Source organism: Nylanderia fulva, unplaced genomic scaffold (assembly GCF_048542155.1).
Source record: "Nylanderia fulva isolate GAGA-0341 unplaced genomic scaffold, ASM4854215v1 Scaffold66, whole genome shotgun sequence".
Lineage (NCBI taxonomy): Eukaryota > Metazoa > Arthropoda > Insecta > Hymenoptera > Formicidae > Nylanderia > Nylanderia fulva.
Window position 1 is genome coordinate 265,330 of NW_028190764.1, and position 22,799 is coordinate 288,128.

The 22,799-nt window shown below is 34.8% G+C and overlaps 1 protein-coding gene across 1 annotated transcript in view; it reads left to right on the forward strand.

The window, feature by feature from the left end:
• dpr1 (defective proboscis extension response 1) overlaps positions 1-22,799 on the forward strand; it is a 355,906-nt gene that overhangs the window by 63,152 nt on the left and 269,955 nt on the right. The window contains exon 2 of the mRNA XM_085488239.1: positions 12,180-12,346. Coding sequence (XP_085344365.1) covers positions 12,180-12,346 — 167 coding nt within the window. The remainder of the gene's footprint in view (positions 1-12,179; positions 12,347-22,799) is intronic.

Sequence of the window (22,799 nt, forward strand, 5' to 3'; positions counted from 1 at the left end):
TGCAGTTCGGGTATCACAATGGCGCCGTTTTACGGCCGTTATACCGTTGCGCGTCTTTGACGGAACAAAAGATGTTTTTCGCGCGCTTATTACGAAGTTGGAGATGACTTTCCGGATTTATGAACCCGTTCTTGTCCCTCTTATATAGCTCGCATGCCAGCATGTTCTTCATGGAGCGTAGAATTTCTCTATCTGTTACTTATGTTAAGGAGATACCCGCAAAGTACCTCAATTAAATCATTGTCCAATTTTCTTTAAATGAATCAATGCCTCGACATTTTGCAAACTACCTCGAATAAGATAAAGTTGATGAAATTTAACTGAAATTTCACAGGAAAAAAAAACCGAAAATTCCATCGAAAAAATGTACAAAATTACAAGAATTCGTAATTCTTGTAAAATTCTGTGTCAAATAACATCTGTACGACGTTCACGGGAATTTTCGAATTCTCGCTAAGAGCGAAGACGCGAAGGATAACAATGAATAAAAAATCAGGCTAAGTACTCCGATTACGAAGTCGATTTCTAGGGGGCTTCTCTCGAGTTTCAAGAGAGAAGTTAAGCTAAGGAGAGAAAGACCGAAGATCCAGGTCGCTGGATTGGCAGATCGATGGCGAGCCTGCGAGCGCCGTGTTTGCTTTTCGATCCACCCTCTCTCTACCCTATCCCACAGAATTGATCAGCTGAGAGAGAGAGAGCAAGAGAGAATTTTCTTCTTCCCGCGCATGGAGAACCGCGCGAGAAGCTTCTTCGAAAGGTGTCGTAGCTCGGGCTCCCGAAGCCACCGGAGATGGATAGCTCAGCGAATGGCTCTCGAGCGTCTTTCCGAAGCGGTCAGGTGACAAGTGCCACGTATAGGTATCCGATTAATCCCGCCGATATATCCGCGACAGCGTTTTCTCCCCGGACGCGGACAAAGCTCGGCGACTCGCCGAGGTGCCGGCCCCGCGATTTGTCAGGTCCGGAGGTCGCCAAGATCGTTTCGCTTCTCCCGGAGATGCGATGCGAGGCGAAGCAAAGAAACGACAGGGCTCGCGATGTCGTCCGTAACGTGGACGCGTCGTTTCGGGTTCCGCTTCGGGTTTCCCCCGAGAGAGAGAAAGCTCGTAGAAGGGAACGAGCGCGCTTTGTTACGAAGAACGTAACGTTTTGCAGATTTGCGCCGTCGTTGCAGTTTCGTTGCGCTTCCGCTTTGTGTGCTTCTTTTATAGACGGACGTGTTTACCAGCGTCCGCGCATTGAATTGTTAACTGCAACTCCCTGAATCTTTTACGATTAAACGTGTTATTCGCATGCTGTGCGCATCATCTCTATTTGTTACGATTTTATTTTCAAGAATATATCTTGTGCATTCTACGTGATGTCTTTGCGTTTTAAGAATCATTTTAATCTGTAATTTGTAAAATTAATTAAAAAAATAAAATTAAATAAAATTAAAAAAAAACAATTAATTTCCGGAAGCTCAGAGTTTTTAAATTAGAGAACAAAAATAAAAAGATAAATATATATCTCTCCTACATCTAAATATCTGCATTTCTTTTCTATTCTCTCTATATCCAAGATGGCACTGTTCCAAGTTAAAAATGTTTATTTCTTTTTTTTTTTTATGGGAATTATGGAACTTATTCTGAGAAATTACGAGGAAAGCAAGCATGAATGAAACCTCATGATTCGGAAATCTCGTTGTATCAAGAATATAGCAAGCTTCCCATGATACAAGATAGTGATGATTTATCTCCCAACACACGGACGAATTTCCTCCGTTTTTCGCCGCGTGTGCTCAAGCGTCCAAAATTAATTTGGTTCGAGACTATGGCGCTTCCTCCTCGCCGTTGTTCCACTAGGGAGCAGTTTGTAGTACCGGACAAAAAAGGTGGGACGGTTAGCCTGCGAGATTACCGGTAATCTTTATTTATAGGCGACGTAGTAAGGAATCGCGGACGCGCAAATTTTTTTAATTACGACGACTGTAGATCGTTATAATCGAACCGAGAAACCGATGCAACCAGAATATCCGATTGCTACGCTTTAATTGAGAATACGAGATACCCCGAAATCGTTTCATCGACATATCATAATTAACTCTTAGTTCCGACTCATGGGTCGTTTGCGACCCAAACGAAATTTCAAAGCTAAACCCATTTGTGACGAACACCGCATTTCATGCTGTATACCTTGTTATCACAATTAAACGTATCATCACACACTAAAACATTGTTCTGTTATTAATTTTTACCCACTTTACAACAAATTTATTCATTAAAATCAGTTTTACACGCAATTTTAGTACCCAAATTTTCGTCATTTTGAGGTTCAAAAATTAAGCATTTTCTTTTAATACAATTTTTTGTACTATTGTTTTTATAAAAGGTGTTCCTCACCTTTAATTTCTTTTTTTATTTTTGTCGATATCTTCATTTGGCTTAAAGTTATGATATTTTAAGCGAACAAGTGATTTTTCCCCTTAGGTACCTCCATTTCTTAATAACAAACCAAATAACTATATAAAAAAATAATTTTTATCGAAATATTATGATTGGGACTTCAAGTTGAGGGTCGCAAGAAGCTCCATGAATTTCTTCAGATTTTTTAAAGCGTTTTTACCGATCCAAATAACGCAAAGACGCAAACGACCCATGAGTCGGGATTAAAGGTGCCGAAAAGAACCATCGGGACTAAGGGTTAAGGACTTCGAATTACAAGCGATAAACTCCAATATTGTTCACGCAGTACACGAGCATTGTCGCGAAAAGTATTCGGATTCAAACGAGGCGATGGATGGCTCACGTTGTTTCTCTACATATTATAAGACACTGATTCATAATTTTTGCGGTGTAATAAAGTTTTCCGTTATTAGCCGCAAGCGACATTATAGAAAATCGATGCGCAATACATCTCGACGCACTCGTGGACCCATTTATTGGAAACAGACAATGCGTTCATACGTGTTAACATCAAATCACCGGCCTCGTTCCCAGAGGTTCTATTTCCTGCTCGGAAACAATCACGTCGCGCCGTCGTCGTCGTTACCTCTTTCCTCCAATTTCCAGCCACGTGTATCGATACCGCCGGTCCTCTTTTCCGTTTTCCATCGCGTAATAGGAGAGAATCATGTGTCACCGGTCTTTACACACGCTTCATCTGTGCGCGCAGCCTCCGCGCTCGGAACGGTTTATGTCAAAACCAGGGACTTACCCGCGTACATATTCCATTATACAATGGAAAAACAAGCGACGGGTTGCTGCATGTGACATGGGAAAATAGGATTTATTATCTTCCGCGTAATCTTCTTCTGAAAGCGTGTATCAATATGTATGAAACACCGGCCAGCCGGTCTGACTATCGGGAAACAAGTTATTATATATCGCGACAATGTTTGTTTTCGCATTGAAGAAACGTTCACGAATAAATTGCCAGAATTGTTAAAAGAGCCAGTAATATCTTCAAAAAAAAATGTTTTAAATAATTCAGTTTATAGCGTTTATCGATCGAAAAAAAAAACATTAACAATTCTTCAAAAGTAAGCATTATAAAGAATAAATCAGTAATATGATATGAAAAACAAGCATAGATATATGCATTAATGATAAAAAAATTTAGATGTTATGTTAGAAATAATTTAATATTGATATTAGATATTATAGAATAAAAAATTAGATATTTTTAATATAAAATATCAAGGAGAAAATAACGATGTGACTGAAAATTTTGCAATATCGCGATATATTGGCTCTTACAAAGATGCGAGAACGCTTTCTGTCTTTAAACGCTCCATTTAATTTTTTGACGGGAAAATATCTTCTTTTTTTCTGTGCCTAGTTTCATCGTAGGGAAAACAACCCGGGATTATATGCCATCATCATCCATCATTTCCGACAGCTTTCTGCCGTGACTTTATTTTGCTGGTCGAATACGACATTTCGATTCTGCACAAGCATACCGAACACTTTGACGTGATATGCCTATATAGCTTCTCTTTCCCACTACATTTTTAAAAATTCCATCTGTGCTAAAATTACGATCGAAGGGACCGCATGAATTAATTACGCGCTGGTCGATCGCAGCTACATTGTCCCAGAATTGAAATGCGACAAAGATCAAATTTAACGAAATTATACTGTATGGCTCGATCGATCGTTTCGATTTCGATTATATCACACAACTTTGTTCTACATATAGACCGCTTACATTGAACTTCGGAAAGGTGTCTCTTGATAAATTCATCCGTGGAAAAATTTGTTTCATATTTTGCATCAAAATATTATATTAAAAATTCATTCTAGACATTTTGATAAGCTATTAATTATAATTGTGGTATAATAAAAGTGTACAATTTTTTGTTATAATTTATGTCATAGTTTTGTCTTGTTTTTTTTAAGTTTAATTTTTTATAAAAATTTACGAGAAGCCATAAAAATAATAATACAAGATGCAAAATTTTTAACAAGATTACAAGTGAAAATTTCTTTTAAATAATAAAAGCATCTTTCAGATATTATCGTAATAATCAGTCGCAAACGTACTATGATATTGATTTTATATCAAGAATTATCGATAGTAATATTAGCCAATATGACGTTGCGATGATGAATTGGTAAGATAGTGGCAGTTCGCGTGAAGGAAATCGGTGTAGAGAACGTGGGAGAGACCGCGTGTTCATATAATCATCCCAGCTAACCGACGCGGACGACTAAGCTAATCGCGCGCTGCAAATGAGCTGTTTAGTTTTCCAGCCCGATTACATGTCAGTCCCGGCGATAACGTTTGTATAGATTCTCCCTTCGTATACACGTTCCCTTCCGTGAATGCGCAAAGCGGTTGTGGATTCCGAGGATTTCCTACGCGTGTCGTCGCTAAATTCAGCTGTGAAATTGCGGCGCAACCTTTAGTCTCGTTACCAAGCTGTCAGAGACAAATCTCGTAATTTGGGTCAACGTGGTCAAAATCGGGCTAACCCCGCTTAAAGCTGACCTCGCCACATCGTGGTTGTTAGATATTTTACGACGAATTATTCTTGCGGTATCGCGCGAGAATCGATATGTTCGAATTCGCGGCCTTTTCTTCGGTCCATATGTCGTTCCCTTTCATGTTTCCAAGTTTAATCGCAAACGTAAATTTGACAACATGTAACACATGATTCTGACAGATTCAACAATTTCAATTGTATCCGTAAATAAATTTTTCTTTTTTAATGAAATATATTTGTCTCTCGAGTGGACATTTTTTAATTCTTGGTACTAAACTTACACGATCTTTATTACGCTAAAATGTAAAAAAAGTGAAAATTATAAATGTCATTATAAATTTGAGTTTTTTTAATTTATCTGTTTTATTTTGATATATCAGCTTTCATTAAAATTCAATTCAAAAAAATAAAAATTAATTTTATATGCTTCGAGACGAAAATTCTATATTAATAATGTTTGAAATTTCCGATTTGTTGAAACCGAAAAAGACAAAGTCGAAAAAGAGAAAGAAACAGAATAATAAACATATATATACATGTTCCAATATATGCTGCTTTAGTATCGATCACATTCGAAGCCGAATTTGTACACGTAACTGCACTTTCCGCGCAAGGACCGTTTGCCATTTTACTGGGTACTTCAATCAGATTTACAAATATCGACGTGACAACATCCCCCAAAGCTCTAATAAACACTTTCGTATTTGTGATACTGCCGATGAAAATCCCAGCTTGATTTGCTCCCATCGCTCGTATTGGTCCGTCGACGATTCTCGAATTGCACAGGGCGTAATGAAAATCCGATTAACTCTTACGCAATTATTCCCCTCGATGCAATTATGAACTATTCTCGTTTTATCCGCAATATGATGAGATATATTCTTTAAAACCGTGATATTTATATGCCCATTTGCTCCGAGAAATTTGCCACCGCGTAAATTCCATAGCGTAATTATACGTGAAATCATTGATATTGCGCTGGCATAATACGTGCTAATGAAGGAAATCATAGTTAATCGTTAACGTCAGATACAATAAAAGCGCATTAATTATTATATTTCAAACACAAACGCAACGCTAAAGAAATCCAGAACATTCTTACCGTGTACTATATATACGTTAAATGCAGAAAGCGTAAAATAACATAGCGTAAAATAACGTAGCGAAAAATATAGCATAAGTATGAGCTGAGAGTTAGGTGAGATTACACGTCGAGAAAATAACTCGGTGGCGAAAATCATATAATGCTATACACTGATATTTTTCTGTAAAATCACGGTACAAGAAAGAAGAAAAAGAGAGAGAGAGAGAGAGAGAGATGAGATTAAAAATATATAAACTCCGGCAGATTTTTAAATCTTCCTCGCGTAAGAACGTTGCTGCATTTAAAACATTAAGTCGGCTACCGAGATTAAACTGCGCTCGATCACCTGGAGAAATCCCTAGTAGCCCTTGCCCCGAAATCAGCGCAGTACTGATTTATGCGTCTTCCCACGTGTCTCACAAATTTCCCGGCAACCTTCGAATTTCCTGCTGCGGCCGCGTAATCCAACGAAAGCCGAGTTCGTCCATGCCCGAACATACATCGGCGAGCCGTTTCGAGTCAGCGTCATCGCGGTTAAGATCAAATTTGCAGCTTCGAACCTGCCGTGTTTTATGAGGAGAAAAGGCATGGCGAAATGGGGAAGACGACCGGTTTCAAAGCGTACGCCGAGAATTTATGATTTCAAAAATATATTTCATCGGTGTTTTCTACGAGCCGGGTCAGTTCGGAATTAAAAACTTTCCGCGATCATGTACGAAGCGCTAAGCGTTAACTCGAACTGAAATTAATCGCAGAGTTAAAAGTTTTAGAAAAGTTGAGCTTGCAATTATGTAATCACGGTCGTTACATTATGTTAGAGAGAATAGTCAGGATCCTTTTGACATGGACGAATAATGTCTTAAAATATGTAATATATGTTTCCTTTTGCTTCTCTAAATTATATATTATATATTAAATTTCTCATCTTTCAGAATATTAAAAATATTCCCTTCAAAAGCTTAAGTAAAGAGAGATTCCTTTGCTATATGATAATTTGACAGAACACGCTTATGAGAAATTTAAATGTTGACAAATATCTTTATAATTAAAATTGTCAACTAAATAAAAGCTCTTCTCTTATTAAAATACGTAAGTTTGAAATATCTAAGTTTTAAACACACTATGCAACAATATGAAATGTGCAATATATTTAAAAATCCATGTAAAATAAAAAGAAGAAACTAAAAATTCTCTACGTAAACAAGTAATCAAATAAAATTGAAATGATATCATCACCTAAATTGTTACGTGTTCTAGCCAGTGTAACAGTTTTTCGAAAAAAATGTTTTGCCAAAAAAAAACTAAGTGCGCAGAGTATATATCTATCGCAGCGATTATCAAATTACAGCAACTAACAGGCACAATGCCTGAAGCGCGTTCGTGATCGGACATCCATCAAATCATCGATTCGCCGAGATTTCAGCAGACCCGGTAGCTGTAACCACGATCCTTTCAACCTGCCATACGTCACGTACATCGAACGCCTCGCTTTGGCGCTTTCGAAGCGCCAAATCCCCGGAGTATATAGCTCGCCCACGCGAGTCAATTTTTGCGACAAAAGTCCGGTCGAACAACACGCCGCACCCAATGAAATGTAACCCTTACTGCAGCCCAAATTACTCTTCCCAGGAACAAAAGCTACATATTTTTTCTATTCGTGGCACGCTGTATTCGACCCCAGGAAAAAATGGAAAATGGATATATCGCGTTGACCGTAGATATTCGTTGAAGGGTTGGTTATAATTTAGTTGCACCGTTATCACGCGATTACATAGTACGTAATAATATATCGTGTAATTAATATCTCAAATATATCGCGATATAATTTATCACTAGCCAGTGCTGCACTCCAGTAAATGCCGGTAAATAGAAGCCACTTCGAATAGATGATATTCTAAACTGTATATATATATATACAATATGGCTTTATAATCGAATAATGTCACATATATAGAGAGCATTCGTTCAACTGAGATGATTATACGAGAGAAGCATCTATTAAAGTCCGGCTATTTCAATGTCCTCAATATAATTAAAATAAATGTTCCTTGCCATTTTGACATAAACATTCTTTATCGAGTTACTAGAGAAGAGATAGTAAGAATACAATTGGAACAATTTTTCATGCGTGCACCAGCTTGCCGAAATGTATCGACATTTACTACACTGATGACAGTTACTCCTACAAATACATACATATGACAAGATATAGAACCACTGTGTGCGCGCCAGCTTCTCTATCTAATCCTCTTCGAACGACACTATACGAAACTAGACAAAAACCTTGCTTCTTTGTTCTGGCACGTTGTCCTCGCACAACGAGCGAGAGTTACAACGTTGTAACCGCACAACACGCCAGATGCACACACACACACATGCAATAAAATACACATACACGCACAAACGAGACAGGGCCGTGTATCCGCCTCACGGGCCACGAGGTCATAACTTTGCGAGCGAGATGGCACACGTATTTATACTATACAACACATCGCAGTGTTGGTGTGACGGCGATTTTTGGTCCCGTTGCTTTATCGACAAGTCTGTCCGTTATTTATTATTCCCCCGTTATTGATCAGCGCGAATCACCGTGGCACCCTTGTAAAACTCGGTCGCGGAATATGGATGCGCTCATCGCGACAATGACAAATTATTTCACTACGAAACTCTCGCGTTTTAACTTTAACAGCGCGGATGTTTTTGCCAGGTTAATCAAAATATACAACAAACGATATATTTATAGCATGCACGATTTGTAAAAAACAATTTCAAAAAAAAAAAAACATTATTTCATAAGATTCATAAGTGACCTACAATCACATATATGCGTTAACTGAATTCAATATCTCTATATATTTGATACATATATTTTTCTAACAAAATACAGCTCACTGAAACGAGTGAAATTTTATGATACAAAAATCCGTAATATATCGAATGTATGATATATTTGGAATATTAACTCTCACGCGACCGATAACGCAACATCGATATTTTAAATACTTATAAACCATTATCAGATAATATTGCGTCATTTGATATCTTGAATAATGTCACACTGTCTTTTTTTTATACGCAATACTATTCGGCGGCTTTCAATTCAACGCGATGTGTGACGTTCGCGAGCATTCCGTTCCCGTTATGAAAAAGTTTTCATTTTCCGTCGATCCGCATCCGGAACTATTTCCTGATCGTGACCTTTTGCATCCGACTATGTCGGAAGTTCGATACGGACTGCTCCGATACGCGAACCGCGAGGTACGAGGTGCTTTTATCATTGCATGGTGAAAACGTAAACGATAGTCGATCGATTTTCGATGAAATACAATTCATTAACTTGATACGAATTTTCAAGCTGGTACAAATCTAAAGAGGAATTCGCGTTGATGTTCACACGCGTGTCTTCACGAGTGCTGGATCCATTGTTCAAATCGATTATACACACCGGTGTTTTATCTGTTATTAAATGAATCGGGACCGAGCCAGCAAATTGATTCATTTGTCGTAGAAAAGAAAAAATAATAGTAGGTACATCACAATTGATGTCAATTTTCTTTCTGATTGTTTTAAATGTAATTGTACTATCTTTTTGTATTTAAATAATATATTTAATATAATAATAAAAATAATTTTATATTTAAAACAATTGAGATTACAATTAATTATTGCATTCCATATAAGTGATGTGAAAAATATGTATTCGACTGAAGTAGATTTCAATTTAACGTATTAAAGTTTAGAAAGTATGAGTAAAATCTTAAGTTTCTTTTAAATAATTTTAATTGCTAATTGCAAAGAATCTTCTCTTTGCTACCATACACGAGAGTACAAACTCATATTATATAAAGAATATTAATGTTCAAAGAAGCTAGAGACTGTCATACAAGCAAAGTTAATTATTCTTTAAAAAATAAACATCCACTGTGTAAAACGAATGTATCTGGCAAATTGTGCCTGATACATAAATTTTCATAATAAGATTAATAAGATGCCATTTATTCGTCCGCTTACTAATTCAACATTAACCTTCTTCAAGAGCTTAAAATATCCATATTTCTCTAAGATTCACATTCAAATATGCTCTAAATTGCAAATGATGCTTTACATTTTAATATTAAAAAATGTAATACGCAATAATAAACTTTCTTTGTTTTTAATAAACTATTTTCTTATAAAATAAGAAATAGATTTATATTGCATATACATATAAAATAAAAAATTGGTTTATATTGTGTTTCACCGATGTGTACATACTGCAATTAATATATGAATACATATAATAATTCATAGAACTTTATCCTGGACATATATAATTAAAGTAAGGATAATATAAGAATTCTCAGCAAGAGAATTTATGTTAATTCTCAGCACGAGGATCGACTTGTTTCACACCAGAATGAACTTTGCGTACAAAATTCAAATCTTATTCAAATGTTCGGTCGTCGTAGGTTAACTGCTAAAGTTCACATAGTACCGTAAAAAGAAACGAAATTTCTGTGTGAATATATTTCTTGGTTTCTACGTGTACCAATTTATGCAACCAAAAGTACGTAAAAAGGTATAAAATAACTTTTAATATCCCCCGAGATACTTTAGAACTTACGCATTTTCATATTTATATCAACATACGCAATAGTAATGCTGTAGCTTTATCACTTTTTTTATTAAACATTTCGACTATAACAGGCCTTATTAAAAGCGCAGCAAATATCCGGTTTATATAAAAAAATATACGTATATGTATATTTGCATTTATATTCTAAATATAAATTTAACTTTCATTGTGCGATATATTAAAATAATTTTTTCTGCAGCATTGACAAAAAATTGTTTTAAGAGATCTAATAAGAAATAATATACCTAATATCAAAATTACTATAATCGGAAGGCACATTTTCCATATTATTATTATTGTAGTGTAATAAATATTGTGTGACGGCAACAAAAAAATTTCTTAAATAAATGTCTTCGAGAATTTTCACCACTATTACGGCTGCTGAATATCGTCGGTAATTAGCGAACAATCTAACGCTAATATCAGCGAAATGACCGTCATCAGCGCGTGCAAACACGGCGTAACGTTTCGGCCGCAAAACATATTCTAGTCTAAACTGATCCATGCGCAAAACACCGTCAACGGATAAAGGGCCAGGTCATGCAAAGCTCGTCCGACCCTCCTCTATCCGCAAGCTGCAGATTAATCTGCGATCTATATCTTACCTGCAGGCCAAATACGAACTTGCAAACTTATCTGATTCCGTTGCTAACAATCAATTCGAGAAATAACGACGCCTGTCAAGAATTCACTACTTATCTCGATAACGTTAACTATAATTATGCACGCAATTGCAATGCGCATTCTGCAACTCGATTTGTCAATATCTTGTCGATGCATATTTAATGTGATTCTGATAATAAAATAAATATATACTCTTGACAAAGATGCTTTTAGAAACATCCACAGTAACGTAAATATGTATAAAAACTGCATTGTTTTCTCAAAAAATTTTCTTTAATTTAAATGTAGATTTTCATTTATTTTTAGTATATTTTTCAGTTTCGTGAAATTTGTTTTGAAATATCTTTATCGCTTATATAGCTAATTTTGCTAACTAATATACTATTGTACAAAATATACTATAAAAAGAATATATTATTTCGATACGATTATGCAGTAACATAAAAAAAGAAAAAATGCTTTTAGTAGATATTTTCATCATTTAAGTTTAATTCAAAAATTTTAGTCATTTAATCTAATGTTACACATAATTTACAAAGATAAAACGTTATATATATATAACGTAAAAAAAAGATATTAAACTCTCATATTCAACACTAAATATCGAGCAACGAGATCACAAATTTTGAATTTTATAAATTTTTTCGCCGCGAACAATCTAAAAACAGAAATAATCTCTGTTAGTTACTCTTCGAAACGGTCGACTAAAACAAATCGAAATCTTAGAAATATGAATATACGAGGAAGAGTAAATTATGTAATAATTTCCGTTTTCATCGCGAGTAGCAGAGCTGGTGGAAGCTTTATACGTTTCACTTAATGAGTTTCGCGACTTAGTTGTGGACATGCTAATTTCCGACGCTGACGTTTCTATGTTGTGTGTCACGCAGGTACGTTCACTCGCGATCAGAGAGTCTTGAGCGGAAGTCTTGTGCAAGGAAATCGCAACGTCAGCGGCGTGCCGGCTTTCGAGACGAACGTGCCACGGAATGTCACTACTGCAGTCGGTCAGACCGCTTTTCTTCACTGCAGAGTTCATCAGCTAGGCGACAAAGAGGTGAGTGACAGTATAATTCCTAATTTCGCAGCTCTTCCCGTTGAGACAACTTGCTAATTACAACGCCAGGAAATCCGTAACTGACAGTAGTACAACGAAGACTTTGCTCGAGCATCAATTATACGCTCTAAATAAATAGTCAAAACATTCGCGTAATAAATTTCTTCACCGCAACAGATCTTTGAAGTGGGCAAATGGATTCGCCGAGAAATGCTTACATGTAGCCTGATAAAATCAAATCTAATAAATCATTTTATTCGACGGATAAAGATAAATTTCATCAATTTAAATAAAAAATAGCCTATTTTATACGATAATTAAATTCCACAACAATATATTTATCGAATTTAAAGCACAAGCATTTATCAAGATGTAAGGTATCGAGAAACAACAAAATTAAAAAAAACTAGTTTAATCTATCGAGAAAAAGAGTTCATAATCTTTTTAGTCGTGACTCTTAATTGAATGGGGCATAGATATAATAGATAGATATTAAGTAGAAAAAAACTTTGCAATATTCTCGTCGCGTCAAAAGTGGAGTAGAGGTTGCTGTTGCGGTTATGGTTGCTTCATCGTTTTTCAAAATCCTCAATCCTAGGCATGCCTCTCTGTCAGGCTATATAGATCAGAGTTGCTGGGGTTAACATTACCGCAGGGCTGGCCTGCGGTTTCTGGTTAGGTCGTTGATAGAATATGCATGACGCCTGTTTGAAGGCTTAAACCTGTTCAAAGGCGAATAGGGAGATATATCAGCTATTGTCTTTCCAGATTTTTTATTAACAAGAATCGTGATTGACTAATAATTGAATTGTAAAAAAATTGTCACGCTTTTTCCATCGAACGTTAACCTCGTTATTCTTTTAACGTTTATTAGTCAAGCATTGTACATTAATTACTCTTGCGTAAAAACTATCGAATTCAGCTTCCGATAAAAGTACACATAATTGCAAAATTATTCAAAAACTGATAATATAAATTATGCAATGTCTATCGATCGCGGGATATTTAATGTAATTTTCTTGGGCACGTTCTGTTAAAGCTTAATATTTCATCAAGTCGCACAATCTTCCGGTTACCGTGCTGGAGTTCCCGCAGCATGCGAAGATTTCATATTTCACAAAGTTCCAGCCTAGTTCACAGAATATACATCGGGGAAATGTATCGACATTACCTGCATAACAAGACTTGATATTACGTAATTCGGTAAATACCGATATCCTATGCGAGGTTCCTCAAAGTTTCAGAGAATATTGTGGGCATTAAATACCGCAAATTTAAAATATCAGAAACATTCTGAAAAGTGCACAATTAAAATCGTAATTATAATTACAAGAATTCAAACGGCATTCGCATAATTATTACCTTGCATCTAACTCCACTTTTACACGGAAATTCTCTCTCTCTCTCTCTCTCTCTCTCTCTCTCTTTTACAGTTGAATTGTTGTGAAATGTCTTACTAATAGTGGGAAAAGACAGTTGGACTGATTACTCGTTAATGGCCCAATTATTCACAAGCGAGTCAATAATGTGAGTTTCAGCTATTCTCGGGAAGAATATCCCCGAGACTGGAGGAAATGTTCGATCACGCATCATCGATAACTTGCAAACGTTACGATCGTATTTTTATTCCAATAATTACAGGTTAACCGCGGTGAAATTACGATGAAATTCGCGCGAATCACGCACGGGGTTGCGCCAGAATTTTCAGAATAAGTTTTCTATGGTATACATTTCTTCATTTATTTTGTTGCTCGCGATATGAAAATATGTGTTAATATACACAAGCTTCCGTGAGCTCTAATAACGCCTCAGCCGAAGAAACGCTCTTTTCTAGACAAAGCATCACGTATATGAGAGATATGGAAGTGCCATTATTACGCCAGGCTGCATCAAAATCGTAGCTGCCGCATTTTCCAGCAAGACTACCGCTCCACGAACTGTCATTTCTCATTTAACCAGACACACGGCCAGTCATACGCCTCTATTATTAGCAATTGCACACCAATTACGGATATAACGAGGTTTACTTGTGCGCAAACCAATTACGAAAATTCGCGTGAAAATTTTCTTGACAATATCCAACCGAGCCCACATCTCAAAGGGAGGAAAGACAGAGAAGATCAGTGAGAAAAAACGTGCGGATATTGTTCCCGCAGCAGCGAAAACCCGATGAAGCTGAGACGGCGAGAACCGACAGGTCGAATCGTAATAAATTACACGTGAAAATCGCAGTTCGTTTCTTGTGACTGGGCGTCTTATCACATCTTGACACGCTCCCAAATGATTGGCTTAAGATTGGGATTGGTGATGGACTACCCTGGGAGCTTACGATAGTTGCAGAATATAAAAGAAGATCGTTTTGTGGTGCAAGAATTGATGATAGAAAATAAAATAAAAGACAAAATTCTCGTCTATTATAATAGAATATAGTAACTATTGTAAATTTTTGTGTATAATTATATATATATATATATATATATATATATATATACATATATATATACTTTTCTGAGATATTATTCCAGAATAGATTTGACAAATACAGTTTAAGAGAATTTTCGTGGAAAATATTGAATAATAAAGTAGGAAGATGAATATATACAGAGTTAGTGACTTTAATATTCAAACACTGCGAAAGCTTTCTAAATTTATTAATTTATATCTTAACATGCTTATTGAAATTCAGAAATTCTGCAGTATATGAATGTTAACATAAGTAACTGTATATATACATATAGCGTCGTGTTTCGCGGTTCACGCGTTAACTTGAGAAAGTCAGTGGTTTGACTTGCAGAAAGTTGGCAGCGTATATGAAGTTATTGCGGGGCAAATGTTTGGAGTTAACGGAGCTAACTGAGACATTTGCACGTCGCTCCTTTTCTCGACTTAGCAAAGCTGTTTACAACATATCCTAGACTTATAAGCTTGTAGTTTTCCTCTCTCGACATCAACATGTTGTTAATGTATGACTGAAATATTTATTAATCTCACTAATAATTATCTTGCAAAAAGGTTCACAATTGCTCCAAAATCGATAGGATGAAATATATGTTTTAAAAGATATAATTACAATACCGTAAAAAGATCTAATAATTAAAAAATTAAAACTATGTTATTATTACGTAGAAATCCATGGACAAAAATATTTTTTACATATATATATTGTATATTTTTTCTGTTTTTTTCATTTTCAACTTATATATAAATTTTGCAAAATCTGTTGCTTTAAAAAAAATTTATTTTTTATTTTTATTCGTAAATTAATTTCGTGATTTAATGTTAATTTGACAGTATTCGACGACAAGATAACATAGGAAGACTAAGTACTGCGACGTACTTCCGGCACGGCGTTGATCGAAGTTGTAATCGTTCTCGCTCTGCATTTAGTGACGTTCTCGTTGTATCTCGAAAGTTTGTGAGTGATATTTACGTTGACACATTGTATCAGAGCTTCAGCAACTCGAAATCGGAACATTAACTACGTTCGCACGTGCAACTTGGTATCGCCATATGCGGCTTATATAGGGTGCTCATCCGTAAAATGGAAACGCAACATTTGCATTGCTAATTCCATGCGTTACATTACGCGCTTGTTGACCCGAAATAATATTCCAAAGGGAAAAGTCATCAACTTGCTCTCTATTGTATAAATGCATTTGTATTCCGAATTATACAAAAAAATGAAATAAGTATGCATGCAGATACATATTTACAAAAGAATTGAAGTTAGTCCGCGATCTCTAAACGCGTGTCAATAAAATTTGCATTTTAGTAAAAATTGTTAATATCTCTCGACAAAAACAATTTTCTCCTAGTTTTACTCTTTTCAATCTACAATATTCGCCGTCAAAATATCTTCCAATAATGATATTTTAACTCGTATGATACGAATGACATATCTCGACTATTTTAGTTCGTAACCTTCACCCTTTAACTTCTATTTCTCGTCGAAAGTTTCCGAGAATTTTCGGTATTTATACCACCTAATTCGGTCGGTAAACGACCCGAATCGATTTGTTCAAGGAAGAATGAATTCGAACGAATCTGGATTCCGAATTTCACACGATGGAGTTATATCGGCGAGACGTTGTCGCTGTATATATTCGAAGTGACAGAAAGAAAACAGCTCAGTAATTCGATCGTTTCGGCGAAACCCACGACTCTTTTCCCAGTTTGAATAAATATCGCGCCGGGAAGCGGAAGTGTCGTTCATCCCGAGATTCCCTCTAACCCGAGTCGCGATCCAAGATTTACGCACGACCTTGCAAACAAGGAGGGAGAACCGGATTTTCGATGTGATCAGCGTTACGGTTTTGTTTGAGTAGCGAAGCGTAGCTGCAAAATGCCGCATTGCAAGATCCGCGGTGAGAAATCTTCGCAAAAACGAACGCGAGAACAAGTCTTATCTTCTTGCGACGACGTAATATGCTTTTGATAGTCTATTAAGAACGTCGACTCGAAAATTTCATTATTTTTAATCGCGCGATAACTGGTCATTTTGTTGGCTTTTTAGTGAGCTTAATATATATCGACGTTATTTATTTTTGTTGCCAACGTATTGTTAATATTAGTCTATTAAAATGTATCAAGAGTATTAAGTGTACGTGGTAGCTTAAATATTATAAGCGACGAGCTAAAACGTAAACTATATGTAATGAAGTGTATACGAGCTAGCTTATTAAAACTTCATTCTCTCTTTATACTTTAATTGAGCGACTTTTCACATTTTTACATCGTCAATTTTTTAAATATAAAGATAATAATAAAGTTATAATCTTATATAAAATACCTGCATTTAAATATTATTAAAGAAAATAGCCAATTAATTGACTTAATAAAAATGCGAATAATGCATTTTAAAAACTTTAATCAATAAAATATGTTGAAAAAGAAAGAGAAATAAAAAGGTAAACGCCTTTACGCTTAGTGTCGTCGCTTTTTACATTATTACATAATCTGAAAAAAAAAAATAATAAAGTTTGTCGATAAGAGAGTGAAATTCGACTTCTTCAAAGAATATTTAACTTAAATAGAAGAGCTAAAACTATTATCAATGGCACAAGCATCAATTAGTCTTATTTGAAGCACTGTACATACGTTTAACTGTCACATACGTTTAAGAAAGTTTACAAATTCGTAATAACATCTTATTGTATTTCTATTTAATAACGCCGCTACACTCAGCAAATCTATTTAAACCTCTCTGCTGGACTATTACTAAACAAACTAATTTTGTAAAGTGTAACGAGCACAATAGAACTTGTTATTTGTATTGTCGCGCAAGTGTGCTAGAAGCAAATGTACACTTTCATGCATATTGCAACATAAAAATAAAAGACAGAGAACGAGCAAAATTGATAATAAAATATTCACAATTATACCATTTCAATATTTTATATTTAAACGTAAAGATTAAAAGATTACTAAAAATAGAATATTCGATATCTTTTTTCGATGCCTTTTATTTAAAATGTGTATTTTAAATTTTAATAAAATAATACTTAATTATAAAAGAATGTGTATTTGTGTAATAAAAAAATTATCAATACATAGAAAAATTTTAAAAAAGCTGAAACACATGTAATACTTTTAACGATGCTTTTCCGCCAACTACAAAAAAAATCTTTCTGCGACAGTGTCATTATATTTATACATACATTAATGAGTTATTAGCTAATACGAATATGTGTAGAACAAACTACTATTCGTGTCGCGCAACTGAACTAGATAATGATAATTTTGCACGAAGCTCCTTCGTGTCTAGTAAACACGAAGATGGTGTATCCTCCTTAAGGCATAAACGCTACTAATAGCTTGCAATTTGAAATCGATCCCTGGGGCAGATCGACAGAATTAATTGAATATTCGAAATTCCCGAATCGTGCAGCGATAATCGTGATTCGATCGCGCGCGCCGGTTAGGTTAGAGAGAATAAATTAAATCCCGATACATATATATAAAAAAAGGATCCATGCGAAAACCGCTGCATTTAATCCGAACAATTGCTTTTCCGATACCAAATATTTTGTTTGCTGCCGCCCGTATCCTGAATTCGTTCCTTTTTCTCTACTAGCGGCGCTGTGCACTCCTCTCTCTCTCTCTCGTTCTCGCACTCTTTTATTTATTTATTTCCACCCCGTTTATGGCATAACGATTGCCGAAGCACGGCGAGTCCGATAAAATTGCAAAATAACTTCGAGCGATTACGTAGATTTCGCAATCCGCCACAAAGTTATATGCGTAAAGATTGTACTAAAATTGAGTAACACTTTAATTGCCGCTGGTTCGGCTACGAGAGATTTAAGTAATTCTTATTAAACATTTTCATGCTTTTCAGTTCGTATAATTATCACACGCCAGTAATTTCATTTATTTATCATCATTTATTCTAATGATTATTTATTAACGGTATACACTACGTGTCCGCGTAACTAAATGATCGATTGCATTGGAAAAAACAGAGTCATTATGAATATATGGATATTAAAAGTATAATGTAAATGAATAACTGCGATCATTCAAAAAGAAAATAATTATGGCATCTTGCTACGCTTGCCTTATTAATTATGCACATGCGTAATACATGTTTTAAAAAAAAGTGCTTCATATATTTCACTCAAGCAGAGCAAAATCGAATCATATTTATCCGTTTCGTTCTGACATTCTCTGTCATACTTCTTTATTCCTGCAAGACATCTCTTCGGGAACCTCTTCTCTAGTGGTACATATAAATCTTGTTACTCGAGGAGAATTGGATGTTACAAATCGTCTCGTCTTTCAACTACAATAAGCATTGCGAAGGTGCATGGCCTCGCTCCCAGACGTAAGGAGAACATTAAGGACAAGTGTATTGAGTGGAACGAGATAACGCAAAAAATTATATTTAAATATGATAGACGAAGCAATGTAAGTCACGAAGATTTGTCGTCGTATTGCTTTTACCAATCGCTCGCGATATCTCGTGCGCTTGTTCGACCTATTAAAAAATCAAAGTAAAATTTGCAAAGATTTTTTAGTATGAATTATTTCAAAATATTTGATTAAAATATATTTCAATAAAAATTAGAATTAATATTATAATATATTACAAAAGGAAATATTACAATAAAAATATAAAATATATTATAATTAGCTCTTATTGCCTTTGTATTTGTAGATTAAAATTTTCTAAAGAGCTGTTACACATTTTTATTATTTTTTTTATATATATAAAATATACTGAAGTTATAATTTTGTATAAAAAGAAGTTGTAATATTTTTTTATATATTTTTTATAACACAATATATTAAATGTCATATAAAAGGAAGAAAAAATTAAATTTTGAAAACGTATTAATTTTTCAACAGAATACTCTGTATAATATTTTATAAAATAGTAAATTCTCATACTTCAAATTCTTTGCTTGTGGATGGAAATTTATAGTAAAGCAAAAATATAGAATCATTAAATACCGATATTTCAAATTATTTTCATAAAAAAATTAATCTTACACTTTATTTTTTAAAAATTTATGTTGAAAAAACTTCTCTGTAGAATTTTTAATTAGAAATTGGCTGACCAAAATAATTTATGATGAAAATTTGAAAGTAGCGAAAGAAGACGAGTAATAATAACATATATCCTCCGCAAAGGGAATCTCACTAAACTTTGATGTACAAACATTGTAATGCAGTCTGTATACTTAATATAAAGACACCTATCTACGGTGAAAATGTTTATTGCAAGCAACATGATTCTGTCACCTTACGTAGAAATAATTCATCTTAAGACAACATAGCGCACGGTATATCGCACTGTTAACACACATCTCTGTACATTATGTTACTTTCTATACGTGTATTCAAATGCAGATAATATGCAGGTTAAATTTATAATATGCATGCTGCACACATAAAGAAGAAAGAGAAAGAGAGAGAAAAGGGGAAAGAACAAGAGAGAGATAAAGATGAAAATGAGGAAAAATTATTAACGTTTGCGCGATATGAAAATAAGAAATGTCTTTTAAATCTCCCTTTGCTCAAGTGCTAATTATGTAGTACGATGTGAAAAAGACACCTTTTAAATTATGTTTCAAATAATTTCTTAAATGGGAACTATGCGTCTATATTACGAAAATGACTAAAAATGAAGTAATGTACAATCTTAATTTTACGTTTTAAATATATCAATATGTATATGTGATCAATTCCTTACAAATTTCCTGGTTTTATGTTATTTCATAATTTAATTAACAAACACTTATTAAATGGTAGAATAATGCATCCCAATAGTTATCACATTAAAAAGACATAATTGATGAATTTATGATCCTAATAATTCTAACAATTCTAACAATTTTAACAATTAAAAGTTAAAAATTTGAATAAAATAAACTATAATTTTGAGAAGGTTTCGTAATTAATTATGTCAAATCCTTTAAGATAATTGGTCAATAGTTTTCGAATGCTAATTGAAAAATTAAACTTTTGTAAAATATCTGAGATTATTACGTAAGCGCGAATGAGAATAATAGAAAATTAAAAATTAAACATTTATCGCAAATGTAAAACACATGTTTCCACGAATTATCAACTTGACCGGATTAGATTTCAAAATTAATCAACCGCGTATATTATCTATCTCGAGATAGAGACACCGGAGTAGATGAAGCGCAAGAGCAGCGAGATGACATCGAGAGTTACGACGAAGCGAGGGACTGTTTGCCAGATTTATCTGACATCGCGCCGACCTTCTGCCTTCCTGAAACTGGTAAACTCGGTTCCGCCTCGACGAATTTGCGGAATATGGAACAACGTGAATTTGTTTATCACATCATCGTGGATTCTCGTCGGCATAAAGCGATCCACGAAGCGTCTCAACTAACACGCCAATCTCTCTCTTTGCCTCGAGCGTATATACAGATATACAAATATGTATATATCGCGGTGTATATGAAACAAACAAGGAATCAATTCACCACCGAATGGTGCCAAGAGTCACTCTGTCCGTAAGTCAGTCACATTGATGACGACGAGATCCTCTTGTAGAAGAGATATCGATACTTTTTCTCGCAGAGGATCAAACAAGAGATGTCTATGTCGACTAAAGTACGGCTTATAAGTTGTTAAAGTGACACAAAACTACTTATCGATCTCTCTGTCCAATCGGCACAAATGATTTTCTTCTCATTTTTATTTAAAAAATAACATTAAAATTATATGAAACGGGAACATAAATTATAAAAAAATTATTATTAAAGTATCTAATCTATTAGTGGTTTAATTTGTATATTAAATATCTTTAGAATATTATAGTGTCTTTTTCAATTGCTTTATAAAGTTATTTTCTATTTCCTTCCATTTCAAACTTTTTGACCGAGAAAAAAGATATTTTTTGCCAAAAATATTTTATAATAATGGCAAGATCTGCGCACTTGCTTCTATTTTATTTTTCATAAGCAAAATTTAGTACTATCACTATACAGAAAGCATGATCCAGTAAAGCATGATCGTGCAAAAGTAGAGAGCAGTCCAAAGAAATCACGCATATTTCTCTCTAACTTTTTTATATACGCACACACATATTCAAAAATAGGACAACCATTTTGCTGCAAGGCATTTTGTTCTTATCGCTTCCAGCACGAGGTTCTTTTTACTTCCTAATGAAAAGAACAAGTAGTAATCGAAACCGTCGTCGAGACCGGTGCCGTTACACGCGACAATTTCGTTTCAAAATCATGTTTCAAGGTATACTGGATGAAACTCGAGCAAGAAGGAAATTGCATGTTTGCCAATCGTATACATCGCAATGCATGCACATTTAATTGCTATTAGAATATTAATCGTTGCTAAAGACAATTAGAAAGCGGCATTATCCATTATTACCCATTATATTGATCTAAGAAATATATTTCTATTTTCTGAGTTGAATAAAATTCAATTAAAATTTAGGTTTTTCATTCAAACTCTACGATAAATAAAATAAACTCTGCGATTTTCTTAATAAACAAATTAAACATAGAAACACATTATCGTCGCAAACATTAACCGACACTCTATTCTATTTGATGAAAAAGTATAAACGGAGAAGGAGCGATGCGTTTTTGTGACAGACAGAAATGGTAATAAAATCGTCGCCGATTCCTTTAGCTGACGTATGTTTACGGACGGAACTTTTTGTAGAAGCCATTAGTTCACGATACGAAAGTTGCTCTCTTGTTATCGGCAGCGTACATTTTATATAGACCGGTGCAGATTGTGGCCGTGTGGTTTAATCGACGATAATGCCCCGGTTGCTCCAATACGTAATGTCGGCGATATTTCGTGCCACTCGATCGCGGTGCACTTGTACAATTCTCTCTAGCATGGGGCAAGATATTAATGCTTCCCCGACGGGATCTTCGCCTCGCAATCGAGCTGCGAAGATTGTTCCGGTAAAATATGAACGCGTCCAGTATCGAGTGTCACTTACATT